Genomic DNA, 19,113 nt, shown 5'->3' on the forward strand with positions numbered 1-19,113 from the left:
TTAGCCAATGGTGAGGCATGAAACCAAGAATTTTATTCTCGAATTCCCAGCATGCGCACTGCCAATTTATAGGACACATTAGGTTCCAGTAACCAAAATAATACTCCTATATAAACACACACAGCATCTCTATAGGTTGTACCCAAATCATACTGCCACTTTGATTAGAATTGGTATTAAGATTTCTATGTAGGCCATCTCCCAAGTCCAAACATAATTTGGGTTAGTGAGATATCAGCAGCACTCCACCGGCTTGCTTGTCTTTGTGCCCGGTGTCGCTTCGCACTGCCGTTCACTCCACCTCGTGGCTAACCGGTCTACATAAAAAAGAAACAGACCTGCTCATAGTGGACCCAATTCATACACATTGTGCTGGTCAAAGAAAAAAAATGAACATGGGTGGCACTTGCAGAATCTAGAGGGGACACAATCTGGGACCTGAGCGTGACCATGATACCTTTCTTTTGCTTATCATTACAAGTTTCATTTCTCAAGCTTATCTTAAGATGAAATATCACATGAAGCATTGATTCTTGAGGTGGTTAGAAGCTGAAGTGAAATGATTGATATATTTCCAAACAATGCAACACAAAAGCAGAATTATAATAGTACGTATGTTTCAACACCTAACCACATGCTATAGAATCATGAACAAGAATTAATTGCAAACAGAACATTTCAATGAAAAGTTGTTCAGAAACAGCTAGCTCTTGTAAGCAAATCATTTGTAACTTGCTTAGTCAATAAGGAGGATAATTGGCCTCATTTCATCGTCAGCTTAAGAAACAACATATAAACAGGAAGAAATGTATATTTGTAAATGCCAGTATTAAGAAGACCACCAGGCAATCTCTACATAAAAGAACTCGATAAAGTCAAATCTTCAAGTCAATAAACAGAACTATTGAGTAAAAAGAGAACCACCATATAAAGAGGGGATATAATCCAATATTGAGTTCAAGAATACACAAAGAGCTAGGCCGATAACACATACTGCAGCTCGTGTGGATACAGAGAGCTAGGCCGGTAAGAAACACCACCACACTTGACACCTCTAAGATAAAAGGCTAAGTGCTCACAGCATAACACCGGGGATCTAGTTAATACATACAACAGCTCATGTACGTACGGAGAGCTAGGCTGATAAGAAACACCACCACACTCAACAATAAATCATCAGGTCAGATGAAAGGCAAGGCATTCATAACATAACCGTCTAGTGTCGGAAAGAAGGAATGTTGAACAAGAGTTTGCTTGAGCACATATAGAGTAGAATTGAGGTCTCTGTGTTGGAAACTGGCAATCAACTTGCCATCGACATCAACCTGAAACAACCATCCGTTACAGCTGACCAGCAGGAGTAACTCACCGCCGTCCCCAGGTACAGCCATCACACCCTCTTCATGCCAAGAAGATTGACACTGGCGGCTGATATCCGCAACGGGCAATTCAACTCGATGCACGAAATCCCAGACCTCGCCTTGGTAGTCCTGCATCACCCAGATATCAATGGCCGTGTCTTCATCATTGGTAAAGATGTACACCGCCAGCAACAAACATTTCATGTCCTTCCAGGCTGTAACCAGCGTGGGAATTCATTATGCGTCAATCTTTACATGTTCCACAGACAAAGTAATAACCTTCTAACTAAAAACAATGCTTTTGATTAATGGAACTTCGATAATACATTTATCCGAGTTTGTTTGTTTCAGGTAGAGCCAGCTTTAAATCAAGTTTGTACATGAGTGAAATATGTTTAATGATACACCATTGAACTTTGTTGCTTTGCCGAATCTAGTGCATGTTGCTTTCTCAAAGAGCTGGCAACAATTGAATGTTTTTTGAATTCACAAGGATCTTGTCTTCAGAAATGGTATAACTTGCACTTTGTACACTCATATTGTGTGCTGAGTCGTCACTGGAACAAGACATAAATGTGTACGTCAAGTTATTGACAATATCACTTCACTTAAACTAAATAAAGGAACATAAATATGTGGATAAATATCTTACAGTGGTCCATGGAAGTTTTGCTTAGGTGGCATGTCCAGTTCATCCAAGCTTCTTTCAAACATTTCTAGAACTTTGGTTATGGTAGGGTGATACATAGGTACTACTTGTATGCACCACAAGCCAATGAAGGTCATCTTTTTTGCTATTTCCTCAATTTCACTTCTGACTTCACATGCTCGCAGTCCATCATCTTGACAAAGGTGGTCATAAATCCAATCTGGAAAATATTCTTCGCTCGATTTTTCAGCCACCGATTTCACATTTTTCCTGCCCCCAACCATCTCTAACAACATCATTCCATAACTATAAACATCTGACTTGGTTGAAACAACACCAAATGTCCGAGAGTGAACTTCTGGAGCAATGAACCCAATTGTTCCTCTAGCACCAGTCATTGAAAGCTTGCTCTCTTTTGCATGACACAATTTAGCTAGACCAAAATCAGCAATCTTTGGGCAAAAATCCTTGTCTAGAAGGATATTTTGTGGCTTGATATCAAAATGAACGATCCGTGTATTACAACTATGGTGCAAGTATTCTAGGCCACGAGCAATCCCGATTGCTATCGCATACAGCCTCTCCCATCCTAAAATTTCTTTGGGGTTCTCGGAGTAAATATACCTATCCAGGGAACCATTGGGCATGTACTCATATATAAGAGCTCGTTTTGATCCCTCCAAACAAAACCCAAATAAGCTAACAATATTAACATGAGAGGTTCTCCCAATGCTCATAACCTCATTCACAAAATCATCCCCATTTCCTTTGCAGTCATGCAAGAATTTCACAGCAACAAGTCGATCATCATGTAGTCTTCCTTTGAAAACCACACCATAACCACCCTTTCCAAGCTCATGATTGCTAGAAGATGTTATCTTCATTACCTGTGAGTACGTGTACCTTTTGGGGGCTAGTGATCCATATGATAATATCATGGCCTCGTAATTCCTTTCAGTGCCGCTGCTAGTCCTTTTGCTGCGAGACCATAGTCTTTTCCCCTTAGGATGCCTCATCATCACACAAACGCATAGAAAGAGCAAGGCTGAAACTGCTGATGAAACTGTCATTGAAGCAGATGTTATATAGACAGTTAAATTTGTAACATCATCAGTAGTTTCAAACATGTAAGTTGTCCTTCTGAAAGAGTACGAGGCGGAAAAAGTAGGAACAAGGTAAAGGTCATAGATTTGCTTGAAATTGCCCAGTGTTGTATCATGCCCGAATAGAGAGTTGCTTGTTTTAAATTTTAATCTTAGAAACAAAGTTCAATGCTTATAGGCAAGATAAAATTATAAAACTAGTAACATAGAAAAACATTATCCCTGATTAATCAATCACATTTAAATGATCATATACGAAAATATTGTGAAAGTTTATCATACCTATTAGTATTAGTATCCTTTTGCTAATCCTCTTGATACCTGAAATATCACATAATATTTAGTTCAACAGCAACATGTCCATGGTAGTACGATATCGGTTGGTTTCTTAAAAGGAAGCACGCGCACGCGCCCACACCCACACACACACACACACACACACACAACATCTGACAACGAAATATACAAAAAAAAGGCAGTGAAGTGCCTGAATTACATGTCTATCTTTTGTTTTCATTTCTAGATGATTGTAGGAACAGTGATGTATTTGATTTTATTGGACTGTGTATATTAGAAGGTAATAAGGAGTTTTGGAATGTTAATCTACGTCACTAGTATCGTGTCGTGCAGTCTAACAAGTGCTGCACCTGTCCATTGTCGCCGGCTTATCAATTTTTTCTGGTGACCGCAAAATCTTGATTGGTAGATATATATTTGTGTGGAGTGCACAGATCGGAAGGACCGTGCCATTTCCCCACTAGCAATGACCGACTGTGACAGGTCACACCTCTCTTTACTCTTGCTAGGAATAATATATCCATATCTCACTAGTAATTTTGTGCTTCAAAATATCTGACTAGTCATTTTAATTAGATGTACTTCATATTTTCATTTCAAACCAAATCTATATATATGCTCAAGCTTGTTTGAATATGGGACTCAGACCGCAATGGCAAGCGATTTCGACCATCTAGACTAAGCAAGAAAAAAAATTCGTTGATGCATTTGATCCTAGTATATATGCATCTAGCACATGGCGCCCAGTAGCTGCCCAGAAAAGTATTTTATGGATGTATGCATCATGTGATGTAGAGGCCGGGGTAATCCCCTCCTTTAAAAAAAATGATGACAGAGTGAGCTCACCACTACCAGCAGGCGGCTGCCGCCATGTCAGGAGGAAGCCATTGCTGATTAGCCCCTCATAATCACTTGCGTTCGCCTCACCGGATGCTGCTAGTACCGGAAGGAAGATAGCATTGCATCCCTCTAAAGCATAGCCGCCGTCCCTCTCACTGTAATGCCCTCCTGTGCGGACAAAGGTGTTGTTGCGGCATACCGTCTCCGCGAGCCCTGCTCGCCTTACGGTCTCCAACGGCGGCGCCTTGGTGCAGTTGTAGAAGATGATGTTCTGATTCAAGTTGCTAATCGAGAATGGATGCCCAATTTTGGAGGAGGTATTTGTCACCGGTACATGGCAGCCTGAACTTTCGAAGTCTCCTAGCTTGTGGATATCGGCGACGAGCAAGGAACCGTTGCTGTAGAACATGTTGAGGATCTGGAGCCCGAACCCGGGCTCATAGTACCAAAGGTACGGGGTGCTGTTGGTGCAGTGGACCTGGAAACCGAGTTGAGCGCACCTGTTCTCCTCCAACACCGAGACGAGCCCGAACGGAGAAGAGATGGTCAGGTTGCCGCATCGCTCGGGCAAGCAGGCTTCTTGTGCTTGCGCGCCAGGTTTAATGGCTGCGATACAAGAGAGAGATATGCACAGAAGCAGCAACAGGCGGCTGCAGGTTGGGGACATCTATCGGAAAGATAAGAGTTCTGGTGAAGTGGCGACCTATTGCGTTGCGTGGATTATATGGTACCAATACAAATAAATGGAGGTGAGGAGGAGGGCCCGTCGGTAGAATGTGTCCATACAGGGAGCTGTCAAGGAAGGGAACCTTTGCCCTCGCCACACGTGAGTGAGTGGTTACCAAGGTTTTGGATTCTGAAGGAAAAAAATCTCATGGGGTACCGATCGAGATTTCTGGTTACCACCGTGGTTTAAAACAAAACTCGATCAACATTCAGCCAAATTCAAAAGTAGTGGACGTGGTCACGTCGGTAAAATTTTTGCTGGGTAAGATGATTTCTCATGGAGTACCGAGATTATTCATGGTTACGGGGCGGCAACCAAATTTAATTTTCAGCCCGGTAACCAAATCCTTGGTGGTTACAACGACAAGAAACAGCACACGGAGGGAGGAGTAACGGAAATGTGCAAATTAAGTAGTGGACGAGAATGGAACCGGCCTAATACTAGCAATTAATTATTTGATGAGTGAGCTTACCACTACCACCAGCGGAAGGCAGCGGCTGCCATGTGAGGAGCAAGCCATCGCTGATGAGCTCCTCGTAGTCTCCGGCGTTCGCCTCGCCAGACGGCACCAGCACCGGCACGGCGGTGGCGTTGCAGCCCTCCAAAGCGTATCTGCTGTTCATCCCGCCTGTCGCGTTGTACCACCCTCCCGCACGGACAAAGGTGTTGTTCCCGCACATCGTCTCCACCAGCCTAGCTCGGGCTGGCGGCGGCTTGGTGCAGTTGTAGAAGATGAGGTTCTGGTTAAGGGGGCTTATTGAGAATGGAGGCCCAATTTTGGTGGCGGCGTCGGCCATCGGGACATGGCAACCTTGGTGGCTCGAACTGTTGAAGTCCCCGAGCTTGAGGATGTCAGAAACAACCATGGAGCCGTTGTCGGGGAAGATGTTGAGGATCTGGAGTCCGTATCCAGAGTGGTACCCGAGGTACGGGACACCGTCGGTACAGTGGACCTGGAAACCGAGCTGCATACATGTGTTCTCCTCCGACCCTGAGACGAGCCCGAACGGGGTAGCAATGGTCAGGTTGCCGCATCGCTCGGGTGAGCAGCCTTCTGCTTGCACACCTGGTTTAGTGGCTGCGATAAGAAAGAAAGATACACACAGCAGCAAGAGCAAGCTGGCTAGAGACATTGAAACTACTACTGCTGCTGCTACTATTATTATTACGATAGGAGATCTGGTCCTGGTGATGACTTAGTACGTACTCTAGATGGTACCAAGACAAATGAATGACAGTGAGACGGGGGAATGGAGGATAGAATTCTCAAAAGAGAAAAATCATTCAGGAGACAAATTAATTGATGTGGACTAAGATTGACTCGACCCAAGTGTGCTCAGCACCACTCAATTTCCAAGGGCAACGTGTTGCAGGGGAGAAGGGAAAAACGTCTGGCTGGCTACATGTCAAGGGCTAGGGTTTGAGCGGTCCGTGCTAACTGTATGAGAGACAGAAGGGTATATGCACACGAGTAATGCTACATATACATAGAGTTACACGGGATTTACAAACTAATGAGTTTTAATTGGAGATTAAGGGGAGGAGGGGTCCACCCCGTAAAAATCAGGGGGGAGCGGGGAAGAGGCGGGAGAGGTTAGTTAGAAAGAAAGAATTCTAATCAGCATGTAATTGCGTGTAACTCTTTGTGCGTTTTACATTATTGATATGCACACAGAGGCAAGATCAATCTTGTGGGGGGACATTGAAACGGCAGTGCCATAGTACATAGGAGATCAGGTTCTGGTCGTGACTTGTGTGGATGTTACCAAGACAAATTTAACTAGTAGATGTTCATTGGCAAAAATAAAATATAAAAACTGGTAGATTCTTCAGCAGTTGGATTCTTCTGAAGATTTTTTTTTTTTTCGGGGCTTCTGAAGATATTTGTCCAGCACAACCCATGGGATGACAGTCTTGACCAGTCAATGAGGTGCCGCAGCCAAAGAAAGCGATGATTACAGGTAGCATGGACAGAGACAATTTGATGCGCTCGTCACTGGTCACAAGAGTGTCTTTGTCTTCGGTTGATGCATTTGCTGTTGTTTCTAAAATCCTGACTTGTGACATGCTGGAACCCACAAATACAATAGTTCTCCATTTCTCGTCCAAGACAATGCCCCCAAGAAGGAGGACGGCCTGAAGCCTCTATCATTGTTCAATCCCAGAATCTCAGATCTAGGGTTTCCCCCATAGCAGCCGGAACGATGTGACGATGATTGGAACCGACGATGCCTCCGACAAGGAGATGACGCCCAAGACGCCGCCATCGTCTGCCATGACCGAGGTCGACACGGTTATTACCGGCATTCGCGCAACTCTGAACCAGCATCTGTCCGGATCCGCACTGAGCCACACCGTGGTGGCGCGTGCAGCCGCCGGATTCCCGATAGGGAACGCTCCTCCCTAGCCGACCCCTCATCGCACCATCGGTCGCCCGCGAAAGTTGACGTCAGATCTGGGTCCAAATCCACGGTCGCCGCCATGCCCACCAGCGCCAGAGAAGTGGGTTCCCGCTAGCCATAGCGGCCTATGCCAGCGGCAGCATCGGGAGGGAGGCCGAGTCGTCATTGGCTGCTGGCGGCGCTTGGGATCGCCACCTGGGGAGGCGTCGGGAGGGGCTACGGGGTCCCGTATGACATTAATCTATATCCATCATAAATCTCGTCAGGGCCCAAACAATATTTACTCATAACTTTTTGTCGCCAGTCCAACACAAGTCATGACTTTAGCACTTCTGTCTGATGTGTGAGACATATGTGTTATGCTCCTGTCATTATAAAGAAGGTTTTCTTTTTACGAATTTTCAGTTCTGAACTTACGTTTGGGTCAAGCCAGTTATCTATTTGCTACAATTGATCTCATGTGCATCGCAAAAAAAGAAAGATCTCATGTGAGAACATATCAACCATCGGACTTCCCCGTTCGGCATGGATGGTGAGCTATCTCAAAAAAAAAAAATTACATTCGGACTTCTGATCTTAACAGCTCTAAACATTTTGATCATGTATTTCTCGATTTAAGCCCATCTTCTTTAGCGGGAATGATTTAATCCCAGGTGTGAAAACTGTTGCAGCTCCCAACTAAAAAGTCTCGGTTGGCCCAACAGTGATGCTAAACTATCCTGGGCTTAAATTGATTCTCCAACTCTGGACAGTAGGATGGATATTTCTGAAGACCTGACCATTCCTTTGTATCCAAATATTCCAACAGCCAAACATAACTACTTCCATGCCAAAGTTGACTGGTAACTCTGCCTTAGCAAGCAACGTTTCTTCAAAATTGGAGGTACCTCTTTTTCTGTTTGGTAGCAGGGTGTCCCAGCAGCTCTAAGAAAAATTGCAGCCCCGGAGTAAATAGTGCAAGGTTTCTTCAGTTTGCTCTACACGGTTTGGGCAGAATGTATTGCCTAGATGCATGCCCCTTCTCACAAGCATGTTTCTTGTGTTGACCCTGTCATGGGTTATGAGCCAGAAGAAGATCTTATGTTTGAGCCTACTTGAGGAACCCAGATATGCTTAAAGAAAATGTTCCCCTCTTGATTCCCAAGCAAGTGATTGTACATTTTCATTGATGAATAGCTGTTTCTTTGGCCCAGACATTGACAAGATTGTTTGTATGTTGAGAATAGCTTTAAGTGTGTTTTGCACCAAAATGATCCTTCTCTTTTTTCCAAAGGTGGGCCAGAGGAATAATAGAATTCCCAAATAAGTTTTACCCAAGATAGATCTACCGTGTTTAAGAATTTATGCAAATTTGTCGTAAGCAGGGCTTTATTGTGCTCCAAGATGTTTAAAATGCCTAGGCCTCCCTGTGTTTTTGGTTTGATGATCTTGTCCCATGCAACTAAGGCCATGCCCTTTTCCTCCATTCCAAACTTTCTCCATCATAAGAGAGCATTGTAGAGCATCCCGGGAGCCTTCTTTCAATTATTTGCAGTATTGGGTGGAGATCTTCCATTTTGGGGAGAGCATAATACTCATTGGTAGCCCCAGGTAGGTACAAGGGAAACTACCTTGCTAACATCCAAGGATTGCAAATAGGCCAGGCAGCTGCTCATTGGGAATGTTGATGGGCACCAATACTGATTTGCTATAGTTCACGGTGTGGCCAGTATAATCAGCATAGTGCAGAATGAGATTCTTGAGTTGTAAAAGTTGTGTAGGGTCAGCTAGAAGGACTAAAATAGTGTCATCAACATATTGTATGATTTGAAAATCCTGACATGACTGTCTGAGCAGTGGTGCTTGGATGAGATGTGATTTCATGGCTTCATTACAGATGGATTGCAGAAGATCAGCAGCCAGAACAAAGAGCAAGGGGGAAAGTGGACCCCCTTGCTTTACTCCTCTTTTGGAGTGAAAGACTTTACCAGCACCCCATTTAGAAGAATTGAGGAAGTTCCTGAGGAAAATATCATCTTCATCCAGTTGATCCATCTGCCCCCAAAGCCCCTGGCTTGTAAAATTTACAGAATGGTGCTGTGCTCAATGAGGTCGAATGCTTTTTCAAAATCCAGTTTGATCACAACAACTGGTTCTTTGGTTTGTTGACATTGGTGAAGGTATTCAAATGCCCAGGCAAGGCAGTCCTAAATGGTTCTACTTTTAGAAAGAAAAAAACATATTGATTGGGGTGAACAACTTTGTGATGATTTTGATAGAGCACTTTAGCAGTGAGATGGGGCCTAGGCCCATCTCATCACTTTGCAAGTTGAATGACTGGCTCAAGCTTCAGATCAATGTTTTGCAGGAACAAAGTCTCCTCCTCTTGATGTGCATCGGGGATAACTAGCTTAGAGGCCGGGAGGTCATGTTTCATGACCTCATCATTTGCTAGCATTGCCACTGTCATGTTAAGTTCAAAATCTGCCACTGGCTTTGAAGGGATAGCAGTGTCCACAATCTCAGGTACCACAACAGGTATAAAGCCATGAATAACAGGCTCAAGGTCCTTGGCTGGCAAAGGAGCAGCATGCAAAATAGGTTGGTGGGCTTGGATGGGCTGCAAGAGCATGTTCAGGTCTGGCAGCCCATTTAGAATGTTCTGGGCTTGCATTCCTCATTTAAGTGTCCCATTCCCTCCATTTCCATCTGATCTTTACCCACCGCCATGCTCTTCACAGCGGAGGCGAGTCTCCTGATTAGCGGGAGCTTTTGAGAGATCACCTTTTCTTTCTTTGGGAGGAAGAAAGAAAAAGCAAACCCCTACTAGTGGTTCATGGTTAGGAGATCTGGTTCTTAGTACATGGAAGGAATGGCGGTGAGACATGGAATGGAGGATAAAATTCTCAAAAGAAAAAGAAAAACAAAAACTTTACACTTACGGACCACTCCATACAGACTCTCCCCTCAACCAATCTCTCACTAATCCTCCCCTGATTTCGGAGTGGCCCCTTTCCTCCCCAATTAAATGTTCCCATCTCAATCCGTAAACTACTAGGAAAAGGCCTACTAGTGGCGCACCTGTTTTGACTACTAATGGCGCACTACAGGTGCGCCACTAGCATCACGCCATTAGAATTTTTTACTAATGGCGCATCACAGGTGCATCATTAGTATCTGGTATACTAATGGCGCACCACACAATGCGCCATTAGTATATCCCAAGGTGTGCCATTAGTATGTCTGGCTTACTAATGGCGCACCACATAGAAGTGCGCCATTACTAACAATATTTTTTCAAGAAAAAATTCAGAATATTTTTTTTCAATTTTTTTTCTTTTTTTCTTAATCTCGAGTCAATATGCTTAATCTCAAGTCAAATCACACTTTGTGGTCAAACTCCCCGGAAGGTCACCCATCCTCACACTACTCCAGCCCAAGCACGCTTAACTTCATAGTTCTATCCAACCCCAGCACCAGCTCACTTCACAGGCACTTGTTGATATATCTATCATATCAATCCTATTAAACCTTGTTGATGTCTAGGACTTTGCTCATGTTCATGAGTGTGATGAAATTTTGAAAAATTATTTCAAACTTCCCGGTCATATTACGTATCATATTTTGAAAAAAAAATTAAACCAATTTTTTTCTGTTACTAGTGGCGCACCTAGCAAATGGTTCGCCACTAGTAAGTTTGAATTTTTTTCCATTTATCCCCCATCTAGATCTTAAAAGTCCCGTATCTTTCGTTCTGTTAGGTTTTTGGGGATTTTGAAGATGTTGAACGGGGTTCCCCCGATTCAAATCGATGTAACTTTTCGAGTAGATGATTTTTCATATAGAAATTTTTTAATCCGAGTTCGTATGCAAAAGTTATGCCCATTTTACTAAATTTCAGAGAGATTTTGCAAATAAAGTCGAAATTCATATTTGTAAATTTTCCCAACAACTAGACCACATATCACATGGGAAACTTATTTTCTTTTATTTTTTTGACATTTTCATCATTTTCTTTTATTTATTTTTAAACTGAAAAGGCGGTCCAGGGGTGCAAATAGCACCAGGGTTACTAATGGCGCACCTGGTGTGTGGTGCGCCATTATTAGTTTTGAAAAAAAAATTGTTAGTAATGGCGCACCAGTGGACAGTGCGCCATTAGTAGTTTTAACTAGTAATGGCGCACTGTTCACTGGTGCGCCATTACTAACTAGTAATGGCGCACTATTCTATGATGCGCCATTAGTAACAAATTTTTATTATTATTTTTTTTCAAAACTACTAATGGCGCACCATACACCAGGTGCGCCATTAGTAATATGTCAGTAATGGCGCACCTATATCTGGTGCTCCACTGCTATATAGTAGTGGCGCACCATATATCTGGTGCGTCATTAGTGTCCATATCATCTATAGCCCTTTTTCTAGTAGTGGTAACAACAATTCCGTAAAGTTTCCAGCAAAGTCTTGACCATTAATTGATGAAGTGATGCGATGTGACTTCTAGAGGACTAAGATTGACTCGACCGAAGTGTGCTTAGCACCACACTTTTTTCTTTTTCTTTTTTGCGGGCGTGCTTAGCACCACTCAATATCTAGGAAAAGGGCAACGTGTTGCAGCCGACATAATTGCCTCTTGAACAGGGCACTACTGAAAATCGGCTGAATGCCAAATGTATCACGTCCGCCGTCTGGCCTTCTCGCGCCAAAAATTGCTCGATGTGATTTTGGCGCCTATTTTATTAACAGCTCCCGCTAATTCGGTTCGCTTGTTAGTGGGGGTAGCAGAGGTCCGTTGGATGGGAAAGCAGTGAACGAACAGCCGATTTTTGCCCGTACGGCAGTTCTGCCGTGCGTGAAGGCACGGCAGACGAGCCGCGTCCAACATGCTAATAGGGGAAATTCAAACATCTTTCGGCAATCTGAAGTGCTTAAACATGCTCAAACTTTCCCACAACGATCTGTCGGGAACCATCGCATTCAAACTTAATGATTTTCAGCAACTTAGAATGACCTATCCTACAACCATCTCCAAGTGGGGGAAATACCAAGAAATGGTGTATTTGAGAGTAAATAACATAAAACTACTAGTTTACAGGCTAGGGTTTCAAAAAATTATCAGATTTTAATTTTTCTCAGAAAGATACCAAACGAGCGGTCAGCTGTTTCAAAAAACCCAAACCCGCGGTGACTAGTGATCTAACCGTTTTTCTGACGAGCTGGCCCCACCTGTCAGACCACGTGGACACGCGTGCTCACGGCGCGGCCGTTGTGTGACACACGGATAATTAAGCTACAATAATCGCACGTTAACGATGTCACGTCACCTTGGTTATTGTTGCTAATCTCGCATTAGTTCGAAACCGATTATAATTCAAAATTCAAAATCAAACAAACAATAAAAGTTTTCAAATATTAATACTAAAATGTGCAATAAATTGTAGATAAATCAGAGGCTATGATAAAATTGTAAACAACATTATTGAAATTTTATAAGTGACTTAAAACAACCTCAAACGGTGGCTGAAAACATTATTTAATAACCTTTTTATTAATACAAAATAAATATGAAATGATATTTACCTCAAACTAGTTTTTGATGGTAGGATATATTGTGCTGTGATTAGTGGTCCAGCTCTCATATTTTACCAAACTCATTTGGTGCCCAAACAATTAGTGAAAACAGAAAAGAAAATAAAAAAAGAAAAGAATAAAAACAGAAAACAAAACTTAAAAAAAAGGAAAACCCCCCCCCACCCACTGGACCAGGCGGCCCAGCTCACACCAGGCCGGCCCACCTGGCCCAGCCGACCGGCCCAGCCGCGCCTACTAACCCCCCTGGAACCCAAACCCTAACCGACACCCAGCGCCCCCACTCCCCCGCACTCGCTCGCCTCTCCCTCTCCCCCTCTCCTCTCGATCCCATCTGGATCGGGGAGGGGCCCGACCTTGACGCCCGTCCTCCCCGCGAACCGCCGCCGCCGACGCACACCATCGCCGCCTCGTCCCGCCTGGACCTCGCCGGAGCCACCACGCCGGCCTGCCTCCCCGTCTCCGCCAACACCGTCGTCCCGGTCTACCTCCCCAAGCCCCGCTGCCCTTGACCCCACGCCCCGCGGTGAGGCCCGTGACCTCCTCTCTCCCTCGCCCCACGCTCACCATGACCTCATCCGTGCCTTCGCCCACGCGCCCGTGCCCGACCCGCACTCGCTGCGCCGCTCGGGACTGTGCCCACGGCCACCCGTCGCCGGCCACCGCGACCCCCTGCCCCTGCTCGCGCGCTTCGCCGTGCTCTGCCACCCGCACCGGCGCCTCGCTCGCGCCCAGCGCCCGTGGCCGTACTCCGGTAACGCCCCTGCAGCCGCCGCTCGCAGCCGAGGCCGCCGTCGCTGCCCGCTGCTCCACCTCGCCCGCTGGCCGCCTCTGCCCCGCCGGCGTAGTCGCATCTGCCCGCCCGTGCTGCGTCCCGCCCGCGCCCGCAGCCCCGCGCGCTGCTCCCGCGGCTGCCTGCTGCGCCTGCGCGCCGCAGCCTGGCAGCGCCCGCCGGGACTGCCCCTTTGCCGCGCCCAGCCCCTCACCGCCGGCCCCAGGCCACCGCCCCCCTCTGCTCCGGCGCCCAGTCAGGTCCGCCGCCCCGCGCGCCCCTGGGCGTGCGCCCGCTCGGGCAGAGCCCCGCCAGCCTCGCCCCGCTGTGCTCGCGGGCTAGTACCCGTTTTCCCGTGCCCGTTTGGCCCTGGGAGCCAATGACAAGGGGCCCCAACCCCAGAACGTTTATAAAAAAAGATTTTTTTAATAATAATAATAATAAATAAATAAATATTAATTTATTAATTAGCTAATTAACTGAATTAATTATGTTTAATTAACCTAATTAATTAATCTAATTAATCATGTTAATTAACCTGTTAACTACCTAATTAGTCTAACTAAAACTGTTAGTTAACTAGGCAGTCAATGACAGGGGGGCCACCCTCTGTTGACCAGTCAAACTTTGACTGGTCAACTGGGTCCCTTGGCCCACATGTCAGCCTCTGTGTACATTCTGTGTACACAGGGCTGGGTACCCATAGCATTTTGTCTATTAATTTTGAAATAATATTAATTTCAGAAAATCAATAAAACTTTGAAAAATCATATAAAATAAACCGTAACTCGGATGAAAATACTTTGTACATGAAAGTTGTTCAGAACGACGAGACGAATCCGAATACGCAGCCCGTTCGTCCGCCACACACCCCTAGCATATCAAACACGCAACTCCCGCCCCCTCCCCCCCGATTCATCTGTCCGAAAACGTGAAACACCGGGGATACTTTCCCGGATGTTTTCCCCCTTCGCCGGTATCACCTATCCCTGCGTTAGATCACCCCTGGCACCGCGTATTGCCTTGTTATATTTTGTGATGCTTTGTTTGCTCCGTATTTACTGTTTCTTCCCCCTCTTCTTCTCCGGTAGACCCCGAGACCGACGTTGATGCGACTGAGTACGACTACATCCCCGACGACCCCTCCTTGCCAGAGCAACTAGGCAAGCCCCCCCCCCCTTGATCACCAGATATCGCCTATTCTTCTCTATACTGCTTGCAATAGAGTAGTGTAGCATGTTACTGCTTTCCGTTTATCCTATCCTGATGCATAGCCTGTCCTTGCTACTACTGTTGTTACCTTTACCTGCAATCCTACCTGCTTAGTATAGGATGCTAGTATTCCATCAGTGGCCTACATTCTTGTCCGTCTGCCATGCTATACTATCGGGCCGTGATCACTCGGGAGGTGATCACGGGTATATACTATAAACTTATACATGATACATGTGGTGACTAAAGTCGGGTCGGCTCGTGGAGCACCCGTGAGTGATTCACGGATTGGGGGCTGAAAGGACCTTTGTCCTGACGGCCCTTGTTGGGGAACGTAGTAATAATTTAAAATTTTCCTACGTGTCATCAAGATCAATCTAGGAGATGCTAGCAACGAGAGAGAGGGAGTGCATCTTCATACCCTTGAAGATCGCTAAGCGGAAGCGTTACAAGAACGCGGTTGATGGAGTCGTACTCGCGGCGATTCAAATTGCGGAAGATCCAATCCAAGCGCCGAACGGACGGCGCCTCCGCGTTCAACACACGTACAGCCCGGGGACGTCTCCTCCTTCTTGATCCAGCAAGGGGAGAGGAGAAGTTGAGGGAGAATTCCAACAGCACGACGGCGTGGTGGTGGTGGAGCTCGTGGTTCTCCAGCAGGGCTTCGCTAAACACTATGGAGGAGGGGGGTGTAGGAGGAGGGAGGGTTGCGCCAGGGAAGAGGTCACGGCTGCCCTCCCATCCCTCCACTATATATAGGGGCAAGGGGAGAGGGGGAGGCACCCTAGGGTTTCCCCTAGGGGGCGGCGGCCAAGCAGATTGGATCTCCCTAGGGAAAATCCTAGGGAGACTTGCCCCCCAAGCCAAGCAGGTGGAGGCTTGCCTCCCAAGCCAGGTGGAGGCGCCCCACCTCCCCAAGTAACATGAGAAAGGGTGTGGGGGGCGCACCACCCCTTAGTGGGCTGGTTTTCCCCTTCCCCTTTGGCCCATGAGGCCCTCCAACACTTGCCGGGGCTCCCGAAACACCTTTCGGTCATGCTGGCCATAGCCTGGTACCCCGGAACACTTCCGGACTCCAATACCCTTCGTCCAATATATCGATCTTCACCGCCGGACCATTCCGGAACTCCTCGTGACGTCCGGGATCACATCCGGGACTCCGAACTACCTTCGGTAACCACATACTATTTCCCATAACCACTCTAGCGTCATCGAACCTTAAGTGTGTAGACCCTACGGGTTCGGGAACCATGCAGACATGACCGAGATGTTCTCCGGCCAATAACCAACAGCGGGATCTGGATACCCATGTTGGCTCCCACATGTTCCACGATGATCTCATCGGATGAACCACGATATCGGGGATTCAATCAATCCCGTATACAATTCCCTTTGTCCATCGGTATGTTACTTGCCCGAGATTCGACCGTCGGTATCCCAACACCTCGTTCAATCTCGTTACCGGCAAGTCTCTTTACTCGTTCCGTAACGCATGATCCCATGGCTAACTCCTTAGTCACATTGAGCTCATTATGATGATGCATTACCGAGTGGGCCCAGAGATACCTCTCCGTCATATGGAGTGACAAATCCCAGTCTCAATTCGTGCCAACCCAACAAACACTTTCGGAGATACCTGTAGTGTACCTTTATAGTCACCCAGTTACGTTGTGACGTTTGATACACCCAAAGCATTCCTACGGTATCCGGGAGTTGCACAATCTCATGGTCTAAGGAAATGGTACTTGACATTAGAAAAGCTCTAGCAAACGAACTACACGATCTTGTGCTATGCTTAGGATTGGGTCTTGTCCATCACATCATTCTCCTAATGACGTGATCCCGTTATGAACGGCATCCAATGTCTATGGTCAGGAAACCACAACCATCTATTGATCAACGAGCTAGTCAACTAGAGGCTCACTAGGGACATGTTGTGGTCTATGTATTCACACATGTATTACAGTTTCCGGTTAATACAATTATAGCATGAATAATAGACAATTATCATGAACAAGGAAATATAATAATAACCATTTTATTATTGCCTCTAGGGCATATTTCCAACAGTCTCCCACTTGCACTAGAGTCAATAATCTAGTTCACATCACCATGTGATTAACACTCATAGTCCACATCGCCATGTGACTACACCCAAAGAGTTTACTAGAGTCAATAATCTAGTTCACATCATTATGTGATTAAGACTCAATGAGTTATGGGGTTTGATCATGTTCTGCTTGTGAGAGAGGTTTTTAGTCAACGGGTCTGCAACATTCAGATCCGTATGTACTTCGCAAATCTCTAGGTCATATTGTAAATGCTGCTTCCACGCTCCACTTGTAGCTATTCCAAATGGTTGCTCCACTATACGTATCTGGTTTGCTACTCAGAGTCATCTGGATTTGTGTTAAAGCTTGCATCGACGTAACCCTTTACGCCGAACTCTTTATCACCTCCAAAACCGAGAAACGTTTCCTTATTCCTCTAAGGACAATTTTGACCGCTGTCTAATGATCCATTCATGTATCACTTTTGTACCCCTTTGCCAAACTCGTGGCAAGGCACATATCAGGTGCAGTACACAGCATGGCATACCAAATAGAGCCTACAGCTAAGGCATAGGGGACGACCTTCGTCCTTTCTCTTTCTTCTTCCGTGGTCGAGCTTTAAGTCTTAACTTCACACCTTACAACTCAGGCAAGAACTCCTTCTTTGACTGATCCATCTTGAACTCCTTCAAGATCATGTCAAGGTATGTGCTCTGTGAAAGTCTTATCTGGCGTCTTGATCTATCTCTATAGATCTTGATACCCAATATGTAAGCAGTTTTACCCAGGTCTTCCTTTGAAAAACTCCATTCAAACAACCCTTTATGCTTTCCAGAAATTCTACATCATTTCCGATCAACAATATGTCATTCATATATACTTATCAGAAATGTTGTAGTGCTCCCACTCACTTTCTTGTAAATACAAGTTTCTTGCAAACTTTGTATAAACCCAAAAACTTTGATCAACTCATCAAAGCGTATGTTCCAACTCCGAGATGCTTGCCACAGTTCGTAGAAGGATAGCTGGAGCTTGCATACCTTTTAGCATTCTTAGGATCGACAAAACCTTCTGGTTGTATCACATACAACCTTTCCTCACGGAAACCGTCAAGGAAACTTTGTTTTGACATACATCTGCCAGATTTCGTAAATGGAAATGCAGCAACTGCTAACAAAATTCTAACAGACTTTAGCATCGCCATGATTGAGAAAGTCTCATCACAGTCAACTCCTTGAACTTGTCGGAAACTTCTTTGAGACAAGTCGAGCTTCATAAATGATGACATTACCATCAGCGTTTATCTTATTCTTAAAGATCCATTTATTCCCAATGGCTTGCCGATCATCGGGCAAGTCCACCAAAGTCCATACTTTGTTCTCATACATGGATCCTATCTCGGATTTCATGGCTTCCCGCCATTTGTTGGAATCCGGGCCCACCATCGCTTCTCCATAGCTCATAGGTTCATCGTTGTCCAACAACATGACCTTTAAGACAGGGTTTCCACTCAAAAGTTGTACACACCCTTGTCGGCCTACGAGGTTCGACAGTAACTTGATCTGAAGCTCCATGATCATCATCATTAGCTTTCTCTTCAACTGAGGCAGGTGCCACAGAAACATCTTTCTGTGCTGCGCTACTCTCTGGTTGAAGTAAAGGTTCAACAACCTCATCAAGTTCTATCTTCCTCCCACTCAATTCTTTAGAGAGAAACTCTTTCTGGAGAAAGGACCTGTTCTTAGCGACAAACACTTTGCCCTCAGATCTGAGATAGAAGGTATACCCAATTTTCTTCTGTGGGTATTCTATGAAGACACAATTGTCCGCTTTGGGTTCGAGCTTTTCTGGCTGAAGCCTATCGACATAAGCATCGTAGCCCCAAACCTTAAGAAACAACAACTTAGGTTTCTTGCCAAACCATAGTTCATACGGTGTTGTCTCCACGGACTTAGATGGTGCCCTATTTAAAGTGAATGTAGTTGTCTCTAATGCATAACCCCAAAACGATAGCGGTAGATCGGTAAGAGACATCATAGATCGCACCATATCCAATAGAGTGCGATTACGACGTTCGGACACACCATTACACTATGGTGTTTGAAGTGGCATCAACTGTGAAACGATT

The 19,113-nt window shown here is 45.5% G+C and overlaps 1 protein-coding gene across 1 annotated transcript; it reads right to left on the minus strand.

Annotated features, from left to right (window-relative positions):
- Positions 1-910: 910 nt before the first annotated feature.
- On the minus strand, positions 911-6,148 carry LOC123142898 (LEAF RUST 10 DISEASE-RESISTANCE LOCUS RECEPTOR-LIKE PROTEIN KINASE-like 2.2). Its single transcript, XM_044561602.1, has 5 exons — positions 5,450-6,148; positions 4,257-4,856; positions 3,396-3,434; positions 2,014-3,073; positions 911-1,918 (listed from the first exon to the last, which is right to left on the minus strand). Exons 1-5 carry the CDS (start codon positions 6,108-6,110, stop codon positions 1,813-1,815), a joined length of 2,466 nt encoding a protein of 821 aa, XP_044417537.1. The 5' UTR covers positions 6,111-6,148; the 3' UTR covers positions 911-1,812.
- Between the last annotated feature and the right edge of the window lie 12,965 nt (positions 6,149-19,113).

Source organism: Triticum aestivum, chromosome 6D (assembly GCF_018294505.1).
Source record: "Triticum aestivum cultivar Chinese Spring chromosome 6D, IWGSC CS RefSeq v2.1, whole genome shotgun sequence".
Taxonomy (NCBI): domain Eukaryota; kingdom Viridiplantae; phylum Streptophyta; class Magnoliopsida; order Poales; family Poaceae; genus Triticum; species Triticum aestivum.

Bases quoted from the DNA above. Each gene is read 5' to 3' on its own strand.
- LOC123142898 (XM_044561602.1), bottom strand. From the start codon at position 6,110: ATGTCTCTAGCCAGCTTGCTCTTGCTGCTGTGTGTATCTTTCTTTCTT. The intron at 3,435-4,256 runs GTGAGCTCACTC...GTGATATTTCAG, and splicing joins GCAGCCGCCTGCTGGTAGTG to GTATCAAGAGGATTAGCAAA. The intron at 1,919-2,013 runs GTAAGATATTTA...GTCTTGTTCCAG, and splicing joins CAAAACTTCCATGGACCACT to TGACGACTCAGCACACAATA.